The 23,241-nt window shown below is 38.3% G+C and overlaps 1 protein-coding gene across 1 annotated transcript in view; it reads left to right on the top strand.

The window, feature by feature from the left end:
- The window catches only part of LOC131039963 (universal stress protein PHOS34), a 126,645-nt gene that overhangs the window by 26,906 nt on the left and 76,498 nt on the right, over window positions 1-23,241 (top strand). Inside the window, exon 5 of the mRNA XM_059221209.1 lies at window positions 11,656-11,823. Coding sequence (XP_059077192.1) covers window positions 11,656-11,823 — 168 coding nt within the window. The remainder of the gene's footprint in view (window positions 1-11,655; window positions 11,824-23,241) is intronic.

Below are 23,241 nucleotides of genomic sequence, written 5' to 3'. Positions count from 1 at the left end.
TCAATCATACATTCTGGACCTGTTTTATTTCTGCAATATGTTTTGGTGAAAGTTTCCCACAAGATGGCAGAATCTTCTGCTCTGATACCATTGTAATGGACACCCTAGAATGCCCAAAAACTAACCCCACTGCTGGTAGGAATTTAGTCAAACAGTTTGCAGGCAACTCCTTATTCCTCCCTTTAATGTTTCAATGTTTTTTTTGTTTTTAAGTCTTTGCACAGGTATGAAACCACATAACATGAACTAAAAAGAATCTACAATAATAGGCAAGCTGGAAATTGAACTACTGCTGTTATAATATTATTTCCAGAATTAACAAAAATCAAATACATAGCAGGTTATTTTCAACTCACTAAATACTCCAGCATTTTGACATAATGTTCCAACCAAAATTTCTAATTCTGCTGCTACAGTAACATGAATAGTGCTGCATGAATAGTGCCGCGTGAATAGTGCCAGGTGAATAGTACCCACGTGAATAGTGCCGCGTGAATAGTACCCGCGTGAATAGTGTCGCGTGAATAGTACTCGCGTGAATAGTGTCGCATGAATAGTACCCGCGTGAATAGTGTCGCGGCCTGTAGCTGAAAATGCAACCAAATAATGCTGCTGCTTGTAGCTGGAAAAACACCCAATCTGCCTGTAAATGAAGTTGATAGCAAAGGATTCCAAAGGCCAAACCCCAAGGGAATGACGTCTAGAATGTCACAAGAGAGGATAGACGTCCTCTAATGCCAAGAACGGATCTGCAACTCACACACCAAATTCTTCTCATATTCCCTCCCAATGAAGCCACAAAAGCTCCCTTTTATTCTTTCTCCAAGGGCGACCCAACTCACTCAAGCAATGTGGGATAAAACATGTTCAATATAAAACATATTAAAATATTCACTTATGTCTCCCTTGGTTGCCCCTTTGATTTACACATATCTCCATAAAATAAATATTAAAGTAACACTTTAATATTTTACAATTAAATTAAATGTTACTTTAATAAAACTTCAGGCATTAAAATATATTAGCAATCGGACTCCGAATAGCGTGAGTGATAGCTCGTCGGAAAGCTCTTGCCAAGGAGTATCAAATCCAATCACCAAAACTAGCCCCTGTTGTGTCCTGCTGACTTACTAAAAATAGTAAGTATGCCTGAAACTAAGTAAATCAACTTCGTTTTGACCCAAACTGGAAATGACTAGGCCAAAACACTCCAGGATCCCTTTAAACCCTTCGTTAGCCCTCGGGACCATGTAGAGCTAGGCTAACGCACATATACTTGGTCAATCTGCTAGAGTGGGGACATTACAAAATGTCAGGTCTTGACTTGTGGATAAGCTCAATGGTTGATGTGATATTGCTGGAATCACAATGGGACTTACATTGTACATGAATGCTTGAATACTTGGACATTGTTGGAACTCGGGACTAACTCATCTAACAAAGAAAGATCAAAAGGGAAGGGTTTAGAGAGTCTAATCTAATCCTAGGAATGTAAGAAGTGGTGAATGACTTGGTGAGATTCTACTAGACTTTGCTTTGACATCATTGAACAAATCCACAAAGCTAGTGTAATCTTCTAAGGTAAATATATGATGTTCAAATTGTTAATGATAGAACCAAAAACATACACAAGTATTTATCTTGGGAAAACCCTCCACCTGGGGGTGAAAAACCCAACCACACCAAAATCAAACTTTATTGAAGTCACAAACTTGAATACAAAAGCTCTCAAAATGAATGATCTAGACACAATTGTTAACCCTTAACAATTAGAAGATGAAGTCGATAACATTTGAAATTGAAGGCTTCTACAATACGGCCAACACAAAGCTTTCTGAGACATATAATAATCATCCCTCAATCATACATGAGAAGACAAAAGATATATACGCTGAAGAAGATACAAAGATGCTCCAGAAAATACTATCGAAAAAACTCCACTCCTAAATGATAACTCATACAAATATATAATACTTCCTCTTTTAGGACTTTTCCATGCTCCGAAATACGAACTGCTGACCTCCTTTAAAGAAACGACAAGTCTTGAAAAATCTGAGATGGAGGAGACGAAAAGCCAACATCCAGATCACGCAATATGCTGGACGATAGTTACAATACTTGCCGTTACAAACTCCGGCACCGACAAGAGCCATAAGACATAGACACAAGCAAACCTCTTTTCAGATGGAATACGAAGAGGAAAGAAACCGCTCCCATCATGCACGAGGCTCCCATGAAGCTACAAGTCATACATGCAGGTTGGTGACAGTCATCAAGGAAGCTGTTACACATCAGCTTCTCTTAGAAGTGTAGGAAGAAACCATTGCAGGCAAAATGAAATCTCCTGCTGCTAAAAACATTAACACAAATTACTACCATCAACATCAATACCATCAAGGCAATGCATACCAATGGACGAGCAATAATTGAAGTTAAGTTCCCATAAAATTCTAGTTGACCATGCAAGGCAAACTTACAATCAACAAGTAGCTAGTGGTATGGATAAACAAATTTCACCATTAATCATTCACAATTCCTTTCATTCATCTAATCAACATGAAATCTAATGACAATTGGAAACCATGCAACTTGTTGAACAACACATTTCACCATATCTTCAATGAAAAGAGTATATTCATTTACAAGCCTTAGCAACAATTTCTTCTTCTCCTACTCTACTCTACTCTAACTTTTAATGATCTAACTACTAACTATCTTCTATTAAACTTTATAAATGGGAGAACCGAGCCTTATATAAATAGCTTATTACAATGAATGGCTCAGATCGATTCAAGACCAATGGCCAAGATCGAAAGATAGAAACCCTAATTAGGCTTTGTTACAACTACCATTACAATGACCAATGCGAGATGAGGGTAGGTAAGTGTTGTGCGAATTGCACACCCATTCCCGTCTTGGACAGGGACCCCCCAGTTTGTGCCTTTCTTTGCTGACCCTGAAATTTGGCTAAGTCTGGAATGTCCTGATCCTAAAATTTGGCTAACTCTGAAAAACTAAGGAAACCTCCAAAAACTAGAATTTGCAATATAACTCCTGGAGGGCCGAAACCACTCTCAAACATCCTGAAAGTATATATGGAATATAACTTAAAGTATAAGAATGTCACTTATACTTAAATGTTATATTCCATATGCTCAATTTCGGACCCAGAAGCCAAAAGTTGAAAAAGTGAAAACTTGCCAAGAGGCCCTTTAGGTCCGAAATTTACCTTAAGTTGCCAAATGACCCTCAAGGTTCGAAAAACACTTTAAATGTCCATTTTCGGACCCTAGGGTGAAATGTTTAAAAAAATGCAATTTTGCAAAATATGTTACAAGGTCCGAAAACCACTTAAGCATCCTCATTTTCGGACCCTGGGAGGTAAATGGAAAGTGCGTCGAGTTTAAAAACAAAATGCGTTTGAGATCCTAAATTCGCCAAAAGGCGTTTAAACCCTGAAATCCCAAAGGGCGTGAGTGGTCCGAACTTTATTTAAAAAGTTGCACAAATGTGCCAATGGTTCGACGTTTTTAAAGGAATTTGCAAATCATGTTAAGTAGTTCGAAAATTCTTTAAAAAACTCGCCAAAAGTCCTGAAGCCGCGAAATCCCAAGAGCGATGAATACTCCGAAGTTTGCATAACGCGAAGAGGCGTCCAGGTCCGAAACTCCGTGGTTCTTTTTAAACGCGAAAATCGCAAAAGGCGTTAAAATTCATTTAAACACTCTGAAATTTGCAAAAGAGTGGTTCAAGTCTGAAAATGATAGAGTTCGCAAAAGTGTTTAAATGCTCTGAAATTCGCCAAAAGAGTCTAAAATCGCGAAATTTCCAAGTGCGTTTAGGTCCGAAAATATTCCTAGCAGAGTTCGCCAAAACATGAAAACCTCCGAATTTTCAAAAACGCCTTATGGCCCGAAGTTTTCTTTTAAATTCCAAAAAACGCCAGAAGGTCCGAAAATGATAAAGTTGCAAAAAGTTCTAACAATCCGAAATTTCCCAAAAGGGTGCTTTAGGTTCGAAAATGCTTAAAAGGTTTGTAAGAAACCCCAAGAGCTCCGAATTTCACCCAAAACATCAATTTCGGACCATGGGGCCGAAATTTAATATTTGGAAGATGTGCAAAAACCCCCAAATGGTCCGAAATTTCACTTAAAACGCCAATTTCGGACCCTGGGGGGCTAAATTGGAGAATGTGATGAAATTACAAAAACGTCTAAGTTCTTCGAAATTTACCACAAATGCATGAGAGTTAGAATTTTTTAAAAATTTGCAGGAGTTCTTCAAACCTCCAGAATCGCGCCATAAACCCTTTCAAAACGCCCAACACTCCAAAGGTAAAAGCACGCAAAAGTAAATCGCCCAAACACCATCAAGGCCAAGGATTAGATTTCACATTCGAAGAGAAAGGAGAAGCATTTTCAAGATACATCTCACAAAGAGCTTCTCAAGCCAGACGTCGTAATTAAATTTAATGTTTGTTAAATTAAATTATTTAATTTTTCAAATTAATTTAATGAAGAGAAACTGGTTGATTGATCGCAAGACGTCATTGGAGAACCAGGAGAAAAAACTTGAAACGCAAATGAAGGAAGGATCGCAATCAAGGCCAGGCATTGAAAGCTGGAAAAAGAAAAAGATGTGGGAATGTGCTGCAGGAGCACGAGAGCAACCAAACATTGGGAACCGTGCCGCTGAACAAAGATGAAGTCCACCACCGGGACCAAAGACCAAAGAACACTCTGAATGCTGCAAGTTTATGCATTATCAAGAAAGTGCACAACTGGATTTAATTCAAGGAATTCAATTCCTAAAAAGCTGAAATTGCTTTATTGTAAACTGCCTATGGGTCCCGTGCAAGATATTTTTGTGGATAACTATTCCCAACCACCAAGAAGATTGGATAGACCTGAATTAAAGCCAAATAGTGGTAGGTAGTTGAGATAGTTGTTGGTTGGATAACTGAGAATTAATTGGACATGGGTTAAAGCTACTAGCTTCTGGAAGGCAGATCAGGACCCTTGGATGCAGTCCATCCTAGCCTTCGATTCATTATTGTAAAATCTATAAAAGGCAGAGGCCTTTCTTTTGTAAAGGGGTGAGATAGTTAAATAGTTAGATAGTGAGATAATCAGAGCTTGTTAGATAGTTAGATCTTAGATGTTAGAATAGGTTAGATTTTAAGCAGTAGCATAGAGATGCTGCAAAAATTGTTGTAATAGGCAATTGAAATCAATATATAAACATTGATTTGGTGTTTATTGTCTTGTTTTTCATCCTGTTTGCATGGTTTCTTTCAGCATTTTAGATAGATCTTTCTATTTTGGGTGTGTAGGTATTTGATAGATTCAGGCTCATACCACTGAGGATATATTGATTGTGTATCCTTTTGTGTGCTTAACCTGAGCCTTCGATTGTGCTTAGTTCAATTGTAGATGTCCGTCTAAGCTGCACCAGAATTGGGTGCTTAGCCGTGCATCTCCAGTCTGAAAATCTTCCAAGTCCCTTTGAAGATTGCACCGTTCCTGCAAGGTTGTGAGCTATTCTGGCCAAGCAGGAATTGGTTATGTTGAATCCGTCTACCCGCATACCCGTGTTGTTAGTTTTAGATCTCCTAACCCTTTCCTTTTGCTCTTTATTGCGTAATTCGAGAATCACAGCAGACTAGCTTGTTGCAAATCATAAGTCCCCTTGTGTTTCCAGCAAAAACACATCAAGCCACTGAGAGATCCCGTAGTCAAGACCTGACAAAAGAAACCTTGAGGTTATCCCCTTTGATCAAAACGTAGAAAATAGCATTAGGGATTCCCTTATTTCAAGAGAGGATAGGATACTCAGTGAGTTTATTCTATTCTGCATTGGCCGTATGGAGTTTGCAGCGATGCGATTCCAGACACGTCAACAGTAAGATAAATAATATTTGATGTAGTGCCACGTGTCACCTATTCCCTCCTTGAATGAATGCTTACTTGGTGCCCTTTTGATTGGACAAATGATGATTGGGATGCCACCTCAACCTGCCTTGTAGACTTGATCGATTTGCCTTGAACATTCTTCATGATGGTTGGAATTCCTTGTGATACTTTGCATTTCATCCTTATGTTAGGGAATTCTCCTTGAGCTATTTCCTCCATAACGTTCTTTGGCATTGAGATTCCTTGATGTAATTACTGATTTCTTGATGTGAAATCCTTTGTACTCATGTCTTGAACTTGCTTTCCTTCATTTGTTTTCCATCAAGGTGAAGTCTTCTTCATGTTTGATCCAGTCCACATCTTTGCCTTCGGAAATCGTTGCCCTAAAATCCTCTTCCAATCCTTGAAATGTTGATAATCCTCATCTGCATTTGTGATGTTGTCCTTGCAATATGCATCCTCTTCAAGCCTTGATCATCATGCTTCCTTTCCTCGTAACAGTCCTGCAAAACAAACAAGTATCGAATCAAACACCTATTACGTAAACTTGATTTCAACCTTGGTGAGAAATCCATCCTTATACGAACGGATCAGTTCTCAAAACATCTGCATTATCCTTGTCCATTCTTTCACTTGTTGGAAATTTGATGCCTATAGGGACTACTTTGTCACTGATCTTCATTTGAATTGATTCGTCCCTTCCTTTGTAATTCTGCCCTCAAGTGGAAATCCGACTCTTATCGGGACTCATTGTCCTTGAAATTTTTTGTTTGGTCTGATCACCATTTGATGGAGTGGAAATTTGAACCCCATCAAGACACTTAAATGTTCCTTACTTTGTCCACACAAATAATTTTCCAGAATTAAGGTTCTGATTTCAAATAGTTTTCAGACCTGTAAGCTCATGAAAATCAGAAATTCAACATTAGGTAACACAAATTCTGGAAAATACAAGAGATTTGATCAAAATCTGGAAGATTTGTCCTCAGGAAACCTGATTTTCAGACTTAGGATAAGTCTGATTGCAACAAATAAGTTTGAAGACACCCCTATAAGCTCAGAAAATGGCATGTTTGATGCAATCTCAGGTCTGATTTCTGAGTATATAGTTTGAGGACACCCTCCGAAAGTCTGAAAATACTCAAAAAATGATGGAAATCAGTGGCTGGAAGCGGTCACAGCCATGTCACATGCTTGCATTTGAATTATCTCACCCTTCCAAGCTCAAAAATAGCCAAGTTTGGGCACAACTATGTGGCTGGAAATGATAAATCAGTCTGAAGACAACTCAGAAAATGAAGTTTCAGAGCTGCACCAGCAATGGTGTCCACACAAAATGCCTTCAAATTCACCAAAAATAGTGTTCAAATAAAATCGCCCTTCACTAACAATGGCTGGATGGAAATACTTCATATCTGGAAATGAATATCTCAGCCTTGGATCAGCAATGGTGTTCAAGGAATGGTGTCTAAATTCTTAATCAATGGAAGATAGCCAACACTTAAGCAAAATCACAGCCGTTCCCAGCCATGGGGCCGAGTAAGACACCCCCAAATTACCCCCAAAATCTGAAGCAATTCAGCCACACCAAAATCGTGGCCTCCAACAATGGTGGCGCTAAGCATCAAAATTCGTCCAAGTCTCCAATGGTGACTAGCAACTCTCTACAATTCCTCTAATGGTGGCATTGGGAATAGTTAGGCAACATCGCCCCCTACAATCTGCAACTTATCTTCAGTAGTGGTGTCAAAATGACACTTGGGCAAAAGTCGCCCAGCTGTAGCCTCCAATTTGTCTTCAATCAACCACCCAATTGTCACATCAGCACACTTATATTATTATTTTAATGCTGGATGGGTATACTTATACTAGTTTTCACCTTGACATTTCACCACACAAGCAATGTGGGATAAAAACTTGCCTTCATAACAGCCTGGTGGAAAATCGCCTTGCATTGGGATAATAATTCTCATTAAATTTCACCATAACTCATCACAAATGGCCATTTGGGGAAAATCGATCCCCATTAGGACAATTAAAATTCGTCATTTCATTTGCATTGTCCAGAAAAAATCATCGTAGGTCGTTTGGATACCAAATTCTTTCATTTTCGTTCATAAATTCTATTTTGGGGATAATCGATCCCCATTTGGACAATCATCTGCATTCATTTCCTTAAATTTGTCCAGAAATTGGTCCTGGGGAAAAACATCCTTCATTAGGACAAAGAATTTTGTCCGCATTTAAGTTCATGCTTCATTCCTGGGAAGTTTGACCTTCATCAGGAAAATTTCCAACACTTGACAAATTTTAGGCCCCCTGGTAGAAAAACGTGGTCCATTAGGACAATTATCAGGATACTTGGGAAAAAATGCCCCTCATCAGGAAAATGAGTGGGAAAAACCATGACCCATTGGAAAAAAGTCCTTTTATGCCTTAAAACCCAGGAAAAATGTCCTTCATTGGGAAAACTTACTTCTAGACCTTGATTTCAAGTTTTCCTTTAGGACTTAGATGATTTTCGCACCACTAATCCATGTCTAGATGATTTTCGCACCACTAATCCAGACATGTCAATTTTCATTGTTACCGAGACATTCACCATTTTAACTAGATTTTGAGTGGGAAAATTGGGATCTATCGGGACAATGTGCAATTTTGACTTAATTTTCCTACTAGAAGCGAGAAAATAACTCCTAAAGGACCTCTTGACACTTGGGCACAAAAAATATCACCAATTTGCAACATTTTTATCATTTTCACTCAAATTTTAGGGCAAATTAAAACTCAAAACTTAGGAAAATAAACTCACAGGCTAAGGCAACTCAACACTTAGGATCATTTTAAACCAAGGCAACCTAAGCAAAACACCTACCCTAAAAGTGAAAAAGTGGGGGTCCCTATTTGCAATGGGGCGATGTGTGAAAACGTCACAACAAAAGTCTTACTTGATAACAACTTGGATTTAAATGAGCATTTATCTAAAAGTTCATTCACTTTATAGACACAGATTTTTGTTATTTTATTCATATGCTTATATTTTGAAATGTGAGTGGTGGTCCTTAGCACTTACGGATATTTTACAATATGTTGTAGAATGCTCTGCCATGTTTAAGAGCTTACTAGTAAATAGGGTCTGAATCACTCTCTTTCTCTAACACTTGTATTGGATATGGGACCAAGACCATCTAGAAGAAAGCAATTTGGCAAATAGAGTGATTGGAAATTTTGAATTTAACAAATAGGCAGAAGAGGGTTTTCCATTTTGGTGAAAATACCTGTTTTCACAGATGGCAAAAATGTAATGGCCATGGTGTTTTCCAGAAATACTGAAGTAGATGCAAATATGCTGCAACTTTTGGAGAACTACTGTGGCAAATGGAGAAATAACTCAGTGAATGTGCAATCACATCTCTGTCAGAAGCAGCAAAATTGTCATAATTGGAGCCGGCCTGGGATACGAAATGAAAAGACAACTTTTTGACTTCCGATTTCTAGGGAGAATTTTTAAAGAGTACTCCAACATGGGTAAGTATAAGAGAAGGAGAATTGAATTTTGTACCTCTCAATCAAAGAAGCTGAAGTGATGATAGTTGATCAGAGTGCAGCCTTGCACATCTACTTCATTTGTGGACTCGACATCACTCAACGCAAAGCATAGTGCTTGTGGATCTTCATGCAACATTATCCACCTCTTTGTGGATAGTACTAGCATGCAACTGTACAACAGTCTTCATGTGCATTATGTGGCCTTTCGCATGGTTGCACATGCTGACTGCAAGGCAAACCATATGTGTATGACACATGGAGGTGTCACCATCTACATGTTATGTTTCCATTCATGCATGCCACTTGTCAGCCTCTGTATCACAAACATGATATTTGACACATGGTGATGCTTGTGCCACATGGTACAGCAATACAGCTGGCACCATACAGGATTGACAATTGGAGTTATCTCAACCACATGTGCCACATGCCATACATGTTGGACATTTGACAACACCTATGTGAAGGATAGCTAATGGCCGACTTGTACTATTCTGTATAAAATTTAAATACCTACTTTGTATATCTTGTATAGTTAGGAGAGGAACACATGGGTTCTCATTTAAACTGCTGTACATTTTCCCCTATTCTTTTTGAATAGAACTTGCATATCAGTTAGAAGCCGTCTGAATCTTGAATGTGTCTGTAGTATGCATATTTGTTTTCCTTTAGAATTCTATGATGTTGCATTACTAGCTAATTTGTAAGACAGTCCACTGGTTGACCTAGGAATTGGATCAGTAGACTTGAGACTCGAGAGAGGTTTTGAAACTCTTTATACTCATTTAGTTTTGAGCAATACACTTTGGTAGAGGGCAATTGCTCCTACCAATTCAATTCTGAGTGGTCTATGTGATCCGTCTAATGAGGAACATTTGCTGGTTCTATCTAGATCAAGCTGGGATGATGACTTTCAATTGAATGATTTAGAATTGTCCTTTCATGTTTGATTTAAACTTTTGTAGCTCAGATCTATAAATGATTCTTCACACATGTAATGAAAACTTGAGCAAATTTATAAGTTCTATTGCTTCAAAGATCCAAAAATTATCTTAAATGATTTTGTAAATAAAAAAGATTAAAAGATAATAAGGGTACAAAATGATATAAGGCTCGAATTAAATGGACAATGATAAACAACACTCTATCTGCCAGATCTGAATGGTTAGATGAGATGAGAAACCACTGTTGCAACACAGTATTTCACATAATCACTCACAACATTGATGCAATCATATAATCATGTGCAAATTTAGACACAACTCTTTGCCATAACACAATAAATCATAGAACTCACCAGATTATTCAACATAGGAAAACACAACAAAATGCACCATCACCAAGATCAGAACATCATTTGTAAAAAAGCAGGCATGATCCTTTGAATTCAAAATTTAGCAAAATTACAAACTTTTTCAGTTGATTTTCATTACCACTGTCATTTGGAAATCAATGTAGAATAGTATTTTCATTGTTTGGTTCCCCAGTTTCTGACTAGTTTTTGGGGAAATTACAGATCTATTGGTATCACAACCACAATTCTTTGAGGCTTGCAGGAGATTTTAGGTGATATAGAGAGGTTTTTGTGTGTGTAACTATTTTTTTTTCAAATTGTCCATGATAAAGTCTCAAAAGTCTATGTTATGGTAACTCTTGTAGATTTTTTGCTTCATTTGCTGGTGCATCCGATTTGCTTCCAAGTCTATGTTATGGTCCCATTGGGAAATATTAGCTTGGAGTCCCATGAGTTTCATAATTGCTTCATCATTTTGGAATAAGTCAAATGGTGTGTGATTTCATCGGTCTTGATTGATGAATTTGGGTGATGGAAGATCAATTTTGGTGAGATGACTGTGTCAATAAAATGGTTGGTGGCAACAAGATTTTTGTAGGAGCAATGAGAGGAATTGATTTGGATGTTGGAAGAAGATTCCCTAGAATTTGTAGAAATGTCACTGATGTCCTTTGTTTGTTTATTAGGAAACTTGTAGCCAATGTAAATAAATCCTTGGCAAATTCACATTAATATGAATGGGTTCCAAGATTCCTTGCTTATGAAGGCCTAATTCTTTACCTTGATATTTCATCATTTGACATAATTGATTTGTAATAGGATACTTGTTTGTAAACAAGACGCAAATCCATCTTTAGACGCCCAAGAATCATTGGAAATTTTAATTTGCTCATTTGCAAGAAGACAAAATCAGACAAAGGTGTTTGGGCCAAACTGATAGGATGTCTGCTTTCTCCTTGTTCACAATTGTGGTACCATGATCAATTATATGCCAATGCGATCAATCATGACTTGCTTATCCTCATGCTTGATGTGATCAACATCGTTTACAACTTGCCAACATGCTTGGTATGATTGTTGTGTTTGTCTATGTGTTCAAGGGCAATCAAGTGTCTCATCATCCGAAGGGAAGGTGATTGGATGTTGGGTACGCTCAGTTTGGGTTTCTTGTTCTTGGAATTTCATTGCATGATGAATGGAATTAAGTTGGATGCTTTGATATTGATTTTATTAGGAGCTCACTTGATCATGCTTTGAAACGAGCTCTTTACATAACATTGATTGTTTTTTTTGATAAAATGGACGTACTTTCTTTGCTTCAATATCCCCTATATCGATTATGCCTTTGATATACTTCCCTAATAGTATGCTTTGGTTGGTGGGATGTTGGGCCTTATGACACTTTATGGATTTTGGATATTATGACACTTTATGGGATCTTGAACATGCTTAATAGGATTTAGATTGATAATATTCTTGCATGATGACTCTTGATTTTGGATGGGGATGATGCTGGGAGGAACTTGGATAACTTTAATAGACTTTGGGTTGATGACTATATTATTGCAAATATGCTGTACCAACTGCTAGAGGATACAGTCATTGGATTGGTGTGTTGCAAGACCCTTCGCCTTTTCTTTTTCTATGTCAATGGTGATCCTTTGCTAGCAGTCATTGCATAAAATCCTCTGTAGATTGTTTGGATAAGGTAGGATGTATGATTGATAGGATTGTTGATTAGATCATTGATTGGTTTGTGAAGGTTTAAATGATGGACTTTCACAGGAGGATAAGGCTTTAGTTTGTTTTTTCATAGTTTTGATTTTGGACATAAATTGGTTTTGAGGGTCATGTCCTTATGTAATGGTTAACCTTATTTTTTTTTGAATATTGGTTGCAAATTTGTGTGACGACAAGAAATGTTTAACAACAGTTAGCTGATTGGAAATATCTTCAGATTTCATTCATTGCTTTCATGAACAGTTGTCATAATCATTAGAATGGAAAGAATACCAATGTGTACAATTATAAACATGTGAAGACATCAAACTTCATTGACAACCATATGTAATGACTGAAAATTGAATAAATTCAGATTGGTACAGGCCTGTAACATGCAAACATGAAGATTACAGTCCACACATATCTGAAACTACCTTTTTAGGTTTGATCTTTGCTTCAAAAGGAGTCCGATAAATCTTCTACAAGCTGGTCCTTGTGTTTCACCAACAAATGGCTATTCTCCAACCCTTTCAAAGGCTCATACAAAGTCTGCTAGAAAAAGGCAAAGGTCTGAAATATTAACAGCAGTATTTCCGAAGCTTTCATATGACAGTCACACCACACAGGGATCTGAAAAATCCATTAAGTCACTTTCAAAAGGAGCTGCAAATATGAAATGTCCAATAAAAGGCCTGCAGTAGAGGAGTTAAGAGACCTGTTGATGTGTTTTTATGCACTATCAAACACAGAATAAAATACCCAAGGGTACCTTATCCTCTCTTGAGTAAAGCCTCTGAATGCTGAAGATATCGCGAGAAAGGATCAATCAGGGTGACTTCAATGTTCTTCGTTGTAGGATCTCTACGTGTGGATAAGCACTAGTGGTCGTTGTGAATGCTGTTTCTTCAAGGGGCCTTACGTTTTCGAACTGCAGGAACAGAATTTTCCTAAAACTAACAGGTTCTCAAAAAGATCAAAAGATAGGGTTTGCAAGAGATGAATTCTAATCTAATCCTAAGAATGACTCAATGTAGGCTAGACTTGGTAAGATTCTACCAATTTCAGTATTGCCAAGGAATTACAACTCTACTGAAATTGATGCGATCTTCTAAGGTGATTAGTGATTTTCAAATCATCAAGAATTATAAATACTACCATAAAGGTACATATCAATAGTTCAATAATGATTGAAGGTTCAAGCAATCCAAATATCTCCAGTTGACCACACAAGGCGTCCTTACAATCAGTAAGAAGCTAGTGGTTTGGAATGTGAATCTCACCAAAGATCAAGCCCAACACTTAATCCTTCAAGCTTAAATACTACTTCGACTGAGAATGATTCAAAAAAGTAAACAATCATAAAGATAGCCACGAGAATTGCAATAAAACACCATAACTTCAATATTTTATTGATCTCAAAGCCAAAATAGACAACAATTGCTTGCAATTCTTTCTTCAATGCTCAATCTTGCTACAAAATTACTTTCTTCTCTCCAAAAGCTCTAGCTATCTAATTTCTAATTGCTAATTATCCAATAACTAATGACAAAATGAAAATGAGTGAGGGTATATATAGCATCCTCAATTACAATGAACGGCCCGGATCAAAAGAAGATCAACGGCTGAGATTTTGACACCTAAACCCTAATTAGGGTTTGCTACAAAAAGTTCCCTTTTTAGTTGAACATTATTAAATGCATAGCCAAATATTTAATTGGCACAAAAATCGAGGGAACATAGACCAATGATAATTAAGATGCCACATCATTTTATAACAACCTCTCTTCTAGAACCTTATTCCCTTTCCAATGCTCTTTCTTAGCATATGCAACGAATCTGGACACAATTCCTTCAATCTCAGCAATAGGAATCTCGGGAAGATTCCTCATTCACTCCTCTAAGTGGATAACCTGATCAAAGGCTTTGAGGAGAGCCGTATCCCATCCAGGTTTGAGTTCTTTGATCTTCTCAATCAGGAGCATAGTTGTGAACATTAGATCTCGTTGTTCATCTGTGATGACATTCTCATCTTTGCAAAAGATGACTTTGACTCTTTCTTCCAACTCTTGAAGGTCCACCTCTGTCTCAACTTCGATCCTCCTGCCACGAATGGTACACAACACCTCAAACACCTTGTCCTGAATTGGATGGATGACGCTCTCAACTTGATTGCATTTGGTGCTGATGTCTTCGAAAAGAACCTCTTTCATTTGGAGTAGAGTTGACCACTGAAGTAAATTATGAGCTCCTCCATCCATTATCTTTTCTTGTTGTAGAATCTTCCTTGGTGTTTGCCTGATCACTTGCAGAACAGGAATGATAACATCTCTAGTGTGAGCGAAAGCGGCTACTATCATCATTAGGTTGTGGACGATTTCAAGGACCTGGATAGCTCGGTGGATTGTCTGCATCATTCTTGTTGTAAATTCAATGGCTACTGTGTGGGATTTGTCAATCCAAGAGCTCATAAGCTGAACCAAGCTCTTGACTCTTTCTGCCTCGCCAACTGATTCAAGGGGAAGTGCTTGCACAGGAGATACTGCTAGATCCTGACGTCCCAAGGGTTGATTGAGATGGCTAAAGTAACCTCTCCAAGCACCGACCTCTCTCTCAAGCTTTCTATTCTTTTCCATTGCTTCTTTAAGCTTGTCTTTAAGTACTTCAAACGAATCGGTTGCCTCATCCAGTGCTTGTTCAGCAGTGAGTGGACCAAGCTCAAATGTTTCTACATCATACTCTTCTGCGAGAATTTCACCTTCATACTTGTCCACTGTTGGTGTAGCTATCTGCAACTTCCTGGACCCTGGCTCATCTCCGATCATCTTGGACATCTTGGTGGCCTTCTTCTTCTCCGTGGCTTCCTGAGAATTTCCTATAAGGCTCTCTAAGTCAATTACATCATCTTCATCTTCAATCACAATCACCCTTGTCAATCTCTCCTTCAACCAATCTGGAATGGCGGATCTTGTCTCTTTAACTTGTATTTCCTTAAGCAATGGTTCGTCTTCTCGGAGAGGAGATGTCACTTCGTCATCATTCTTCTCTTCATGTAGCTCATCAACTTGGGGAGATCGACTTGACAAATGCTGAGGTGCCTTCCCCTTTTCAGGTTTATCATTCTGTACCATTGACTCCATAGATTCATCAACCTCAGGCACCGTCTTCTCTTGTCCTTCAACTTGACTTGTCCTTTTTTCACGTCGGGATGATGTACCTGATGAGCAATCTCGATTGGCCTCTTGCTTCTTCTTGGAGGGTTCCCTTTTCTCAGGTCTTTCTTTCCTCTTCGCGCCTCTAGGATGAGAATTGCCCTCACTTGCGCTTGCTCCTCCTTCTTCTGGTCTTTCCTCCAAAGTAAAAGTCATTGATATATTTTGTTCTCTCAACTTTTGATGTTGTACATCCACCCATCTGCGAGTACATGACAAAACTGGAGCCATCAAAGCTCTCAAGTCTGAAATCTCAGGCTCGTTCCAATCTATCTTCACTGCTTTGTCTTCTCTGTCATAGGATGACAAGAGATGTCTGCCACTGTCCTGAGCTTGATCGGCCACTCTGTAGACTTTGCATTTCCTGATGAAATCTAAAGGTAATCTAGAATGCATCTTTCTTTTCACTTCTAAATCACTTGAGAGATTCATACAAAAGTCCTCTACCTGAAATTCATGCTTGTACTTCCTACCAGCTGTCTCTTCCATATACCCATAAGGATCAAAATTCTCCCTCAAGGCAAAGAACGTGAATGAATATAAGGCCAACTCCCTCTCTGCATCATCCAAGGCTAGAGCATTAGGACATACCTCAACTGAATTCCCCAATATGATGGGCACGGGATTTCCATTTCCATGCCTGTGTCTGAATGCCTTTGCATAAGCTGCCAACTGCTTAGTCACCTCAAGTAGCACTATCTTGTCTGTCGGATACCTCGGCAACATGTAGGGAGGTGAAGGACACCCATGAACTCTGATATATGTAAACTTTGGAAACTGGATGAACCAAGCACCATACCTTTTCACAAGCTCTTGTGCATCCAGAGATAGTCGATTGTGAATCCCGCCTTGCAATATCCTAGTGATGTTCATCGTGAAGGTATCATTGACTAACTTGTAGTCACTTCCAGGTGGATGATGCAAATGAACATAAGAGTCACAAACTCTCACTTCTCCGGGTCCTCTTCCAATCACTCCTCTGTGAGGTAGTCCTGCATATTCGAAACTCCTGATCAAGGCATATATGACGTATGAGCTCATGTGAAATGACTTGGTAGGCTTTAGTCTTCTTAACTGCACGTCCAGGCAATGGCTAATAATTCTAGCCCAATGAATCGTTCCTTTCCCTTGAACTATCACTTGGATGAAGTAGAACATCCACTTCTCAAAGTAGAAGGCTTGAGGAGCCCCTGTAACTCGATTGAGCAAAGTTATCAAATCTCTGTACTCCTCCTGGAAGTCGATCCTATGTGGTGTGTTGGGAATCTTGCTCAGGCGAGGATGACTTTTGAGTAACCAATTCTTATTGATGATGCTCAAGCAAGTGTCTGGATCATCTCCATACATTGACCTGGCTCCTTCTAGGCTTTTGTAAATCATATCTTTATGCTCTGGAAGATGGAGAGCTTCACTTATAGCCTCCTCCGAAATGTATGCCAAAGTGTTCCCTTCCTTGGACACGATTGATCTTGATTGTGAGTCATAATGGCGGCACACTCGATCATCAACTCATGGCATTGGACCACTGGAGGGAAACCGGCCGCCTTGATGATGCCACTTTCAATTATTCTCTTTGTGACAGGTGATGGCTTGCCAATGTAAGGGACCTCTCGAAACTTCTTCACACTGAAGTTGCCCAAGTTGGTATCTCCAATATTGCTCCACTTGACACGATCTTGGTCTCCAATTCTTCATTCCTTTGATCTTCCTTTATGAGGGCTGGACGACTAGTAGATGCTCCTGCCTTTGGAGTCGCCATCTTGACACCTACACAACATTTCATAATTAGTAAAATATTTAAGAGGGTAGCAAGGAAGATTCAAAAGGAAGATAAAAGATATTAATTAGGAAACTTCATGATAAATCTTGAGTTATCATTTCCTAATTAACTACGCAATTTTTAAAAAAACTTAAAGTTCAAAATTCAAAACTCCAACATTGGGACTAGGATTATTTCGCCATACCTCCTCTTGAGAATTAACTCTAAGAAATGATGCAAAAATAGGAGAATTCGTTAGGCAAAAATGTAGATCAAGGCTCTCCTTGAGCAAAATGCGCCTCCTTTAGTCTTCACAAGAATCAACTCCACCACCTCTAGCCTTCAATACTTGAGATAAATTCGCTCCAAATAGACCAGATTTTGCACTCCCTTCTTGATCTCCAAATTCGCACTTGAAGTGATGAGTGAATGATCGATTAAACTTGATCAAAACACCCCTATTATATAGGGCGCTCACCACTTTGCCTCCCCATAGGCCGACTTGACAAAATAAGCCTAAAAAATAAATAAAATTGCAAAAAGGAGAGGCCGACTTGACAAAATAAATGAAAATAAGCCTCCAAGCGCTCCGTTTTAATTTTAATTTCACAAAAATCAATTTTAAATGCCTTTATAATAAAAATTTGATTTTTTAAAGGCTCAAAATTAATTTATTAAATACCAATGAGCCTTTTATTAAATGCCAATTTAATTTAAATTTTTCCAAATATTTCGAAGTTGGCAATTTTGGCATCTAATGCAATTTTGTAGGATATCGACGTTGAAATATGGTAAAAAATAAAGAATGCCAATAACTTCGCCTTGGTCCCTTGGAGAGGGACATGAGCGAACTTGCAATTTAAGCCTTGCATTCTTCATTTTTAATCGCCAAAACTTCATCTAGGCATCTAAAGTGGCATTTTCAATTGGAGTCTTGAGTTTAATTCACTTGATTTTAAGAAGGGAAGTGTCTTTAGGACTTTTCGCCCTTGACCCTTGGAGAGGGACAGGAGCGATTTTCCATTTTTGGTCTCAATCCTTCACCTTTATTTGTCAATTCTCGCTGTGGGGTAAGCAATGATCCCCTTCATCCATTCTATGCATGCTTAACTTGTTTTTGCAAGGCCAAATAGGTTCTCCCAAGATTTTCGCCCTGGTCCCTTGGAGAGGGATAGGAGTGACTTTTGCATTTTAGCCTAGGATTATCAAGTTTTGGAGTCAAACCTTTGTTCACCATGCTTTAGAAGACCATTCCCATCTTGCACAATCTTTCCTTAGTGTAATCTTTGAGGGAAATTGTTGATTTTATAAAAATCACCCTGGTCCTTTAGTGAGGGACAGGAGCGCTTTTGAGTCCATTGCACAAATTCTTGATCACATCAATCTTCAAATTGCTCCAAGGCGTAGATCATCACCCTTCACTCTTCTTTGAATCTTAGAAACAAAAATATCATCTTGAAATATAAGGTAAATGGGCACATTTGGAAATTTCGCCCTGGACCCTTGGAGAGGGACAGGAGCGATTTTCCTTATTATCATCAAAATTTGTAAATCTTGCATCTCAATTCCACCTCAAGGCATTTTAAACACTCTTTCAAACTTGCGCCTTGATTTAGATTTGTCCAAACTTGGATAGAAGAGCTGGATACTAGGTTTTTCGCCCTGGTCCCTTGGAGAGGGACAGGAGCGCCTTTTGACTTCTTGGTATATTTCCTTGTTCTTTAAATCTTCAGTCGCATCTAAGGCATAAAACATCATTTTTCCCTCCCATCCAAGTCAGGTTTTGCCTCAAATCTCAAACAAAGAGGAGAATCTTGAAAAAATGCCATGGTCCTTCAGTGAAGGACAGGAGTGCCTATTGTCATTTGGGTTGATTTCCTCCTTTGTGGACCACTCAAGTTATATTCAACGGACAAAACATGCTTTCCTTGACCTCTTCAAATCATAAAATCACTTTGATCTTGCAAAAAAAAGTGCAAATTTGAAAATCAAGCTCTGGTCCTTCAGTGAGGGACAGGAGCGAACTTTTGCCACCATGATCAAATTGTCTCATTTTTTATCTCAAAATGTCTTTGCTAGGGAAGATTTCACCTTGTTACACGCCATGAATAAGAGTTCAAGTCCAAGAAAGGTCTAAAAATGTGTATATAAAGAAAATCGCCCTCGACCCTTGGTGAGGGACAGGAGCGAATTTACCCTTCTAGACAAAAACTCCATCATTTCATTGTCTTTAATCAAGTCTGGATGCTCTATCACGTTCATTTCGCCCTCCACCATGCCTTTGATGTTTCAATTTGATCAAACAAGGTCAGGAATGACTTTGCTAAGTCTTTTCGCCCTGGTCCTTGAGTGAAGGACAGGAGCGATTTTCTCTTAATCCTTCAAAATTCATTATTTTCATGCCTTCAAAATCTTCAGAAACATCAAGTCACATCCAATTATCTTTCCTGGAGACCCTGCACAAAACAAAATAGAAAAGTTAGTGACAAATATGCATTAAATAACATTTTCGCCCTGGTCCCTGAGTGAGGGACAGGAGCGATTTTGTCCTTTTTGGCTAAAATATTCAAAATTTAAGTCTCCGATCATTTCACAAGGCAGAGTCAGGTCATTCTCAAGGCCAGGAACCAGTTAGCACACCTGTCAAAAACAAGAAATTGCACTTAGAATGTATTTCGCCCTGGGCCTCCAGTGAAGGACAGGAGCGATTTCTCCCTTTCAGGCATCATCTTACCTCCGAAATTTGATCAAAATTTACCTAGGCAAGAATACATAGTTTCACCTTCAAAATGCTAACACCTAGACAAAATTAGGATTTTACCCCAAAACCCTGATTAGACCTAACCTAAGACCTATCTGACTCTCCTGAAAGACTCACTTTACTTCAACAATCACAACCCTCGGAAGGACGCTTAATAACTTTCAAAATTTGAAAAGGAACCCCTAAGGTTTAGCCTTAGCTCAGACAGACAACTCACTTACTCAAAACCCTAAAAGCAGAGAGAAGAACAGGCAAAACAAAAAGCGAAAAAGAGGGGGTCCCCATTCTAATGGGGCGATGTGTGAAATGGTCACAACAAGACCCCACATCCATTTTGCACTCCCTGTAACCCTCATGTGGCTAGCTGAAGATGGGCATTACCTCCCAAAGGGGCGATTTCACCTACATAAAATATATGGATTTTCATTGCCCAGCAGCAGGAAGGACTTTGGAACAATACATAGAAGCCATACAAATTCTCTCCAAGAGTTATCTGCAAAAATGAAGGTTCTTGTGCATCTGAAAATATACGGCCAGCATTGAAGAAAACACCCAAATCTTGCAAACTCAAACAACACTCTAGAATTTGACTAAACCCACCAAAACCTCATAGACCAAACAAAAAACTTCATAAATGTTCATTTTCACCAAAACCCACATCACCAAAACTCAGCAAATTAATGTATTCTCTGACTGAAACTAACAACCAGCTAGGGTGGATCTTTCACCACTGAACCCAATAAAAATTGTAGATGGTTTTTGTCCTCAATAATCCCAAGAACTCTCAAAGTTCATTTCAACAACATTTCAATATGTTTGCAAACTTTCTATGAGAGAATGAGAGCCCAAACCTCAATAGACTTGGAGGGAGAAATTAGGGTAAATTCAAATATTCTAATATAATATTCATTCGAAAAAAGGCCCCCATATAACTTTTAAAAACAACTTATGTCTCCCAAGCCTAGGTATCCCATTTGGAGACACTCTTTGAAATATTAATCATTTAAGTTTTATATTGAAGTCGCTTTTTTAAACACTTACGTGAAATATAAAATATAATTTTCCATCAGCTTACGTAAACTTGCCAAGGCACTGGAAATAGAGAATGGAATATGCCAGGTGCAACTATATTTGACAGGTGATAATTGATGTCGACACAAGCACATACTGAACCCAAAAAAATCTAAAAAATCAGTGCCATGCAAGCATTTACTATAAATAGCTGTTTCCTTTGAGGACCAAAGAGAACAAACCTAGAAAAATCCAAAAAGATCGATGCCATACAAGCACTTACTATAAATATCATTTTTTGTTGAAATCCATTGAAATTGAGAACTAAGCTCGCCAAGAACATTGGAACCCTCCTAGTGCATCAAGAAACCAACGAAAACCTTGAAAATTGGCCAAAGCTCACATAACAAGATGACGTTGAAATGGGAACATTACAACCTAGAATAGTGTTTCCTTTGTCAAGATTATCATACAAATGATTAATATACATTTGATTTTGGCTGAGTGGATAGCTGATAGTAGCAATTTTTTGGTCTAAAGGATTTTGATCCATAAGGTATTCATGGTTTGGTAATTAAAGCTTGGAAAAACATTGCTCATAATGATCGTGTTTGGGGTTTGTTATGGGTCAACTTGGGCATGGCTATGCTCAGCACTAAGAAAGTCATAGTTGTCATTGTTATGTTTGCTCAATTGTGCAATGGTATCATCATAATGATCAAAGGGGTTTTTGATTTGTTTAATAAATTCATTGAATTGGGGTTGTGATGCTTGTTTTTGGTAGCTTGGATTTCACTTGGTTAGACTTTGGGTTTTGTACAAAGTATAGAAGATAAAATAGGTACAAAACCCTAAGTAGTCAAGTGGGAGTGTTTGCACTTGTGAGCCCACATATATACCTTGATCTAGGCTTGGATAGTAGGGCCTGTGGAGTGGAGCTAACCTCGTTTGATCTTTAAGATCACTCTAAGGCATGAGAGATCATTTGTGGCCTACTATTTTGTTTCAAGATGTATGATGTGAGTAACTTCTCAAGGCTATCTACTTACTGGTGCATCACAAATACAAACGATTGGAGGTTCACTATTCTAGGTTTTCCTAATGCTCAACTAGGAAGTCCTCAATATACCCAAAGGCATGTGAGACCCAAATTTGTGAAATCAGTGCATATGCCTATTGGCATGGTTTGAGAGGGTAACCCACCCTCCTCTATCGCTTAGCAATCTATAAAGTCTCTTGTAAGCTTAGTTGAATGACAAATGCTTTCTTGGAACACATGGGTTCGGGTTGACACTTGGTGATGAAATCCATGCCAGGCTCACATAAAAAAGAAAATAAAGAAAGTGTCATTTTCTTTTGATCTCTAATATTGCTATAAGGTGTGAGGAGAGAACATAGACAAGGCCCCTTTTGTGATACTCAAGTGGAAGAAATGTGCTTTTGATCTTTAAGTATTCCTTGTGGTGAGAGCAAAGGATACACAACCTTTATCTACAAAGATGCAAGATGAATAAAAAGACAATCATGACACAAAATAATTCCCTTGTAGAAATCAAAATGTAAGTTAAAAAAAGTTAGAAATTTTGATCTTTGACATGTGAACCTGTACATAATTGTTAATGGTTTCAAAAAATTCAAATTCTTAAAAATACTATTTAATGCACTCAGGAAGGATTAGCGAAATACATTTTTTTTAATACAAAATTAGAAAATTATTTTATTAAACAGCAAAATGGAATTTATTTTTTATTTTTTTATCAAGGGATTTTGATTTTCGACTGCTGACATCAGCATGACATCATGCTGCCATCAGCGGTACAGTCAACATGCATGGCCCTTCTTTGACCCTCTTTGTGCCCTAAAAGAGGTGTTTTTTTGTTTTGGCCATAACTTGGTCATACGGAGTCGAAATTGGGCAAACCATATACCGTTGGAAAGCTCTTTCTGAGCTTGATCTAGAGATGGAGGTATATTTTTCTGATTTTTTCATTTTGCAAGCTTTTTTGCCAGTTGAACTAGAAGTT

This window comes from Cryptomeria japonica, chromosome 5, assembly GCF_030272615.1.
Source record: "Cryptomeria japonica chromosome 5, Sugi_1.0, whole genome shotgun sequence".
Taxonomy (NCBI): domain Eukaryota; kingdom Viridiplantae; phylum Streptophyta; class Pinopsida; order Cupressales; family Cupressaceae; genus Cryptomeria; species Cryptomeria japonica.
The sequence above is the reverse complement of the archived record's forward strand: the minus strand, read 5'-3'. Positions and strand labels throughout refer to the sequence as shown.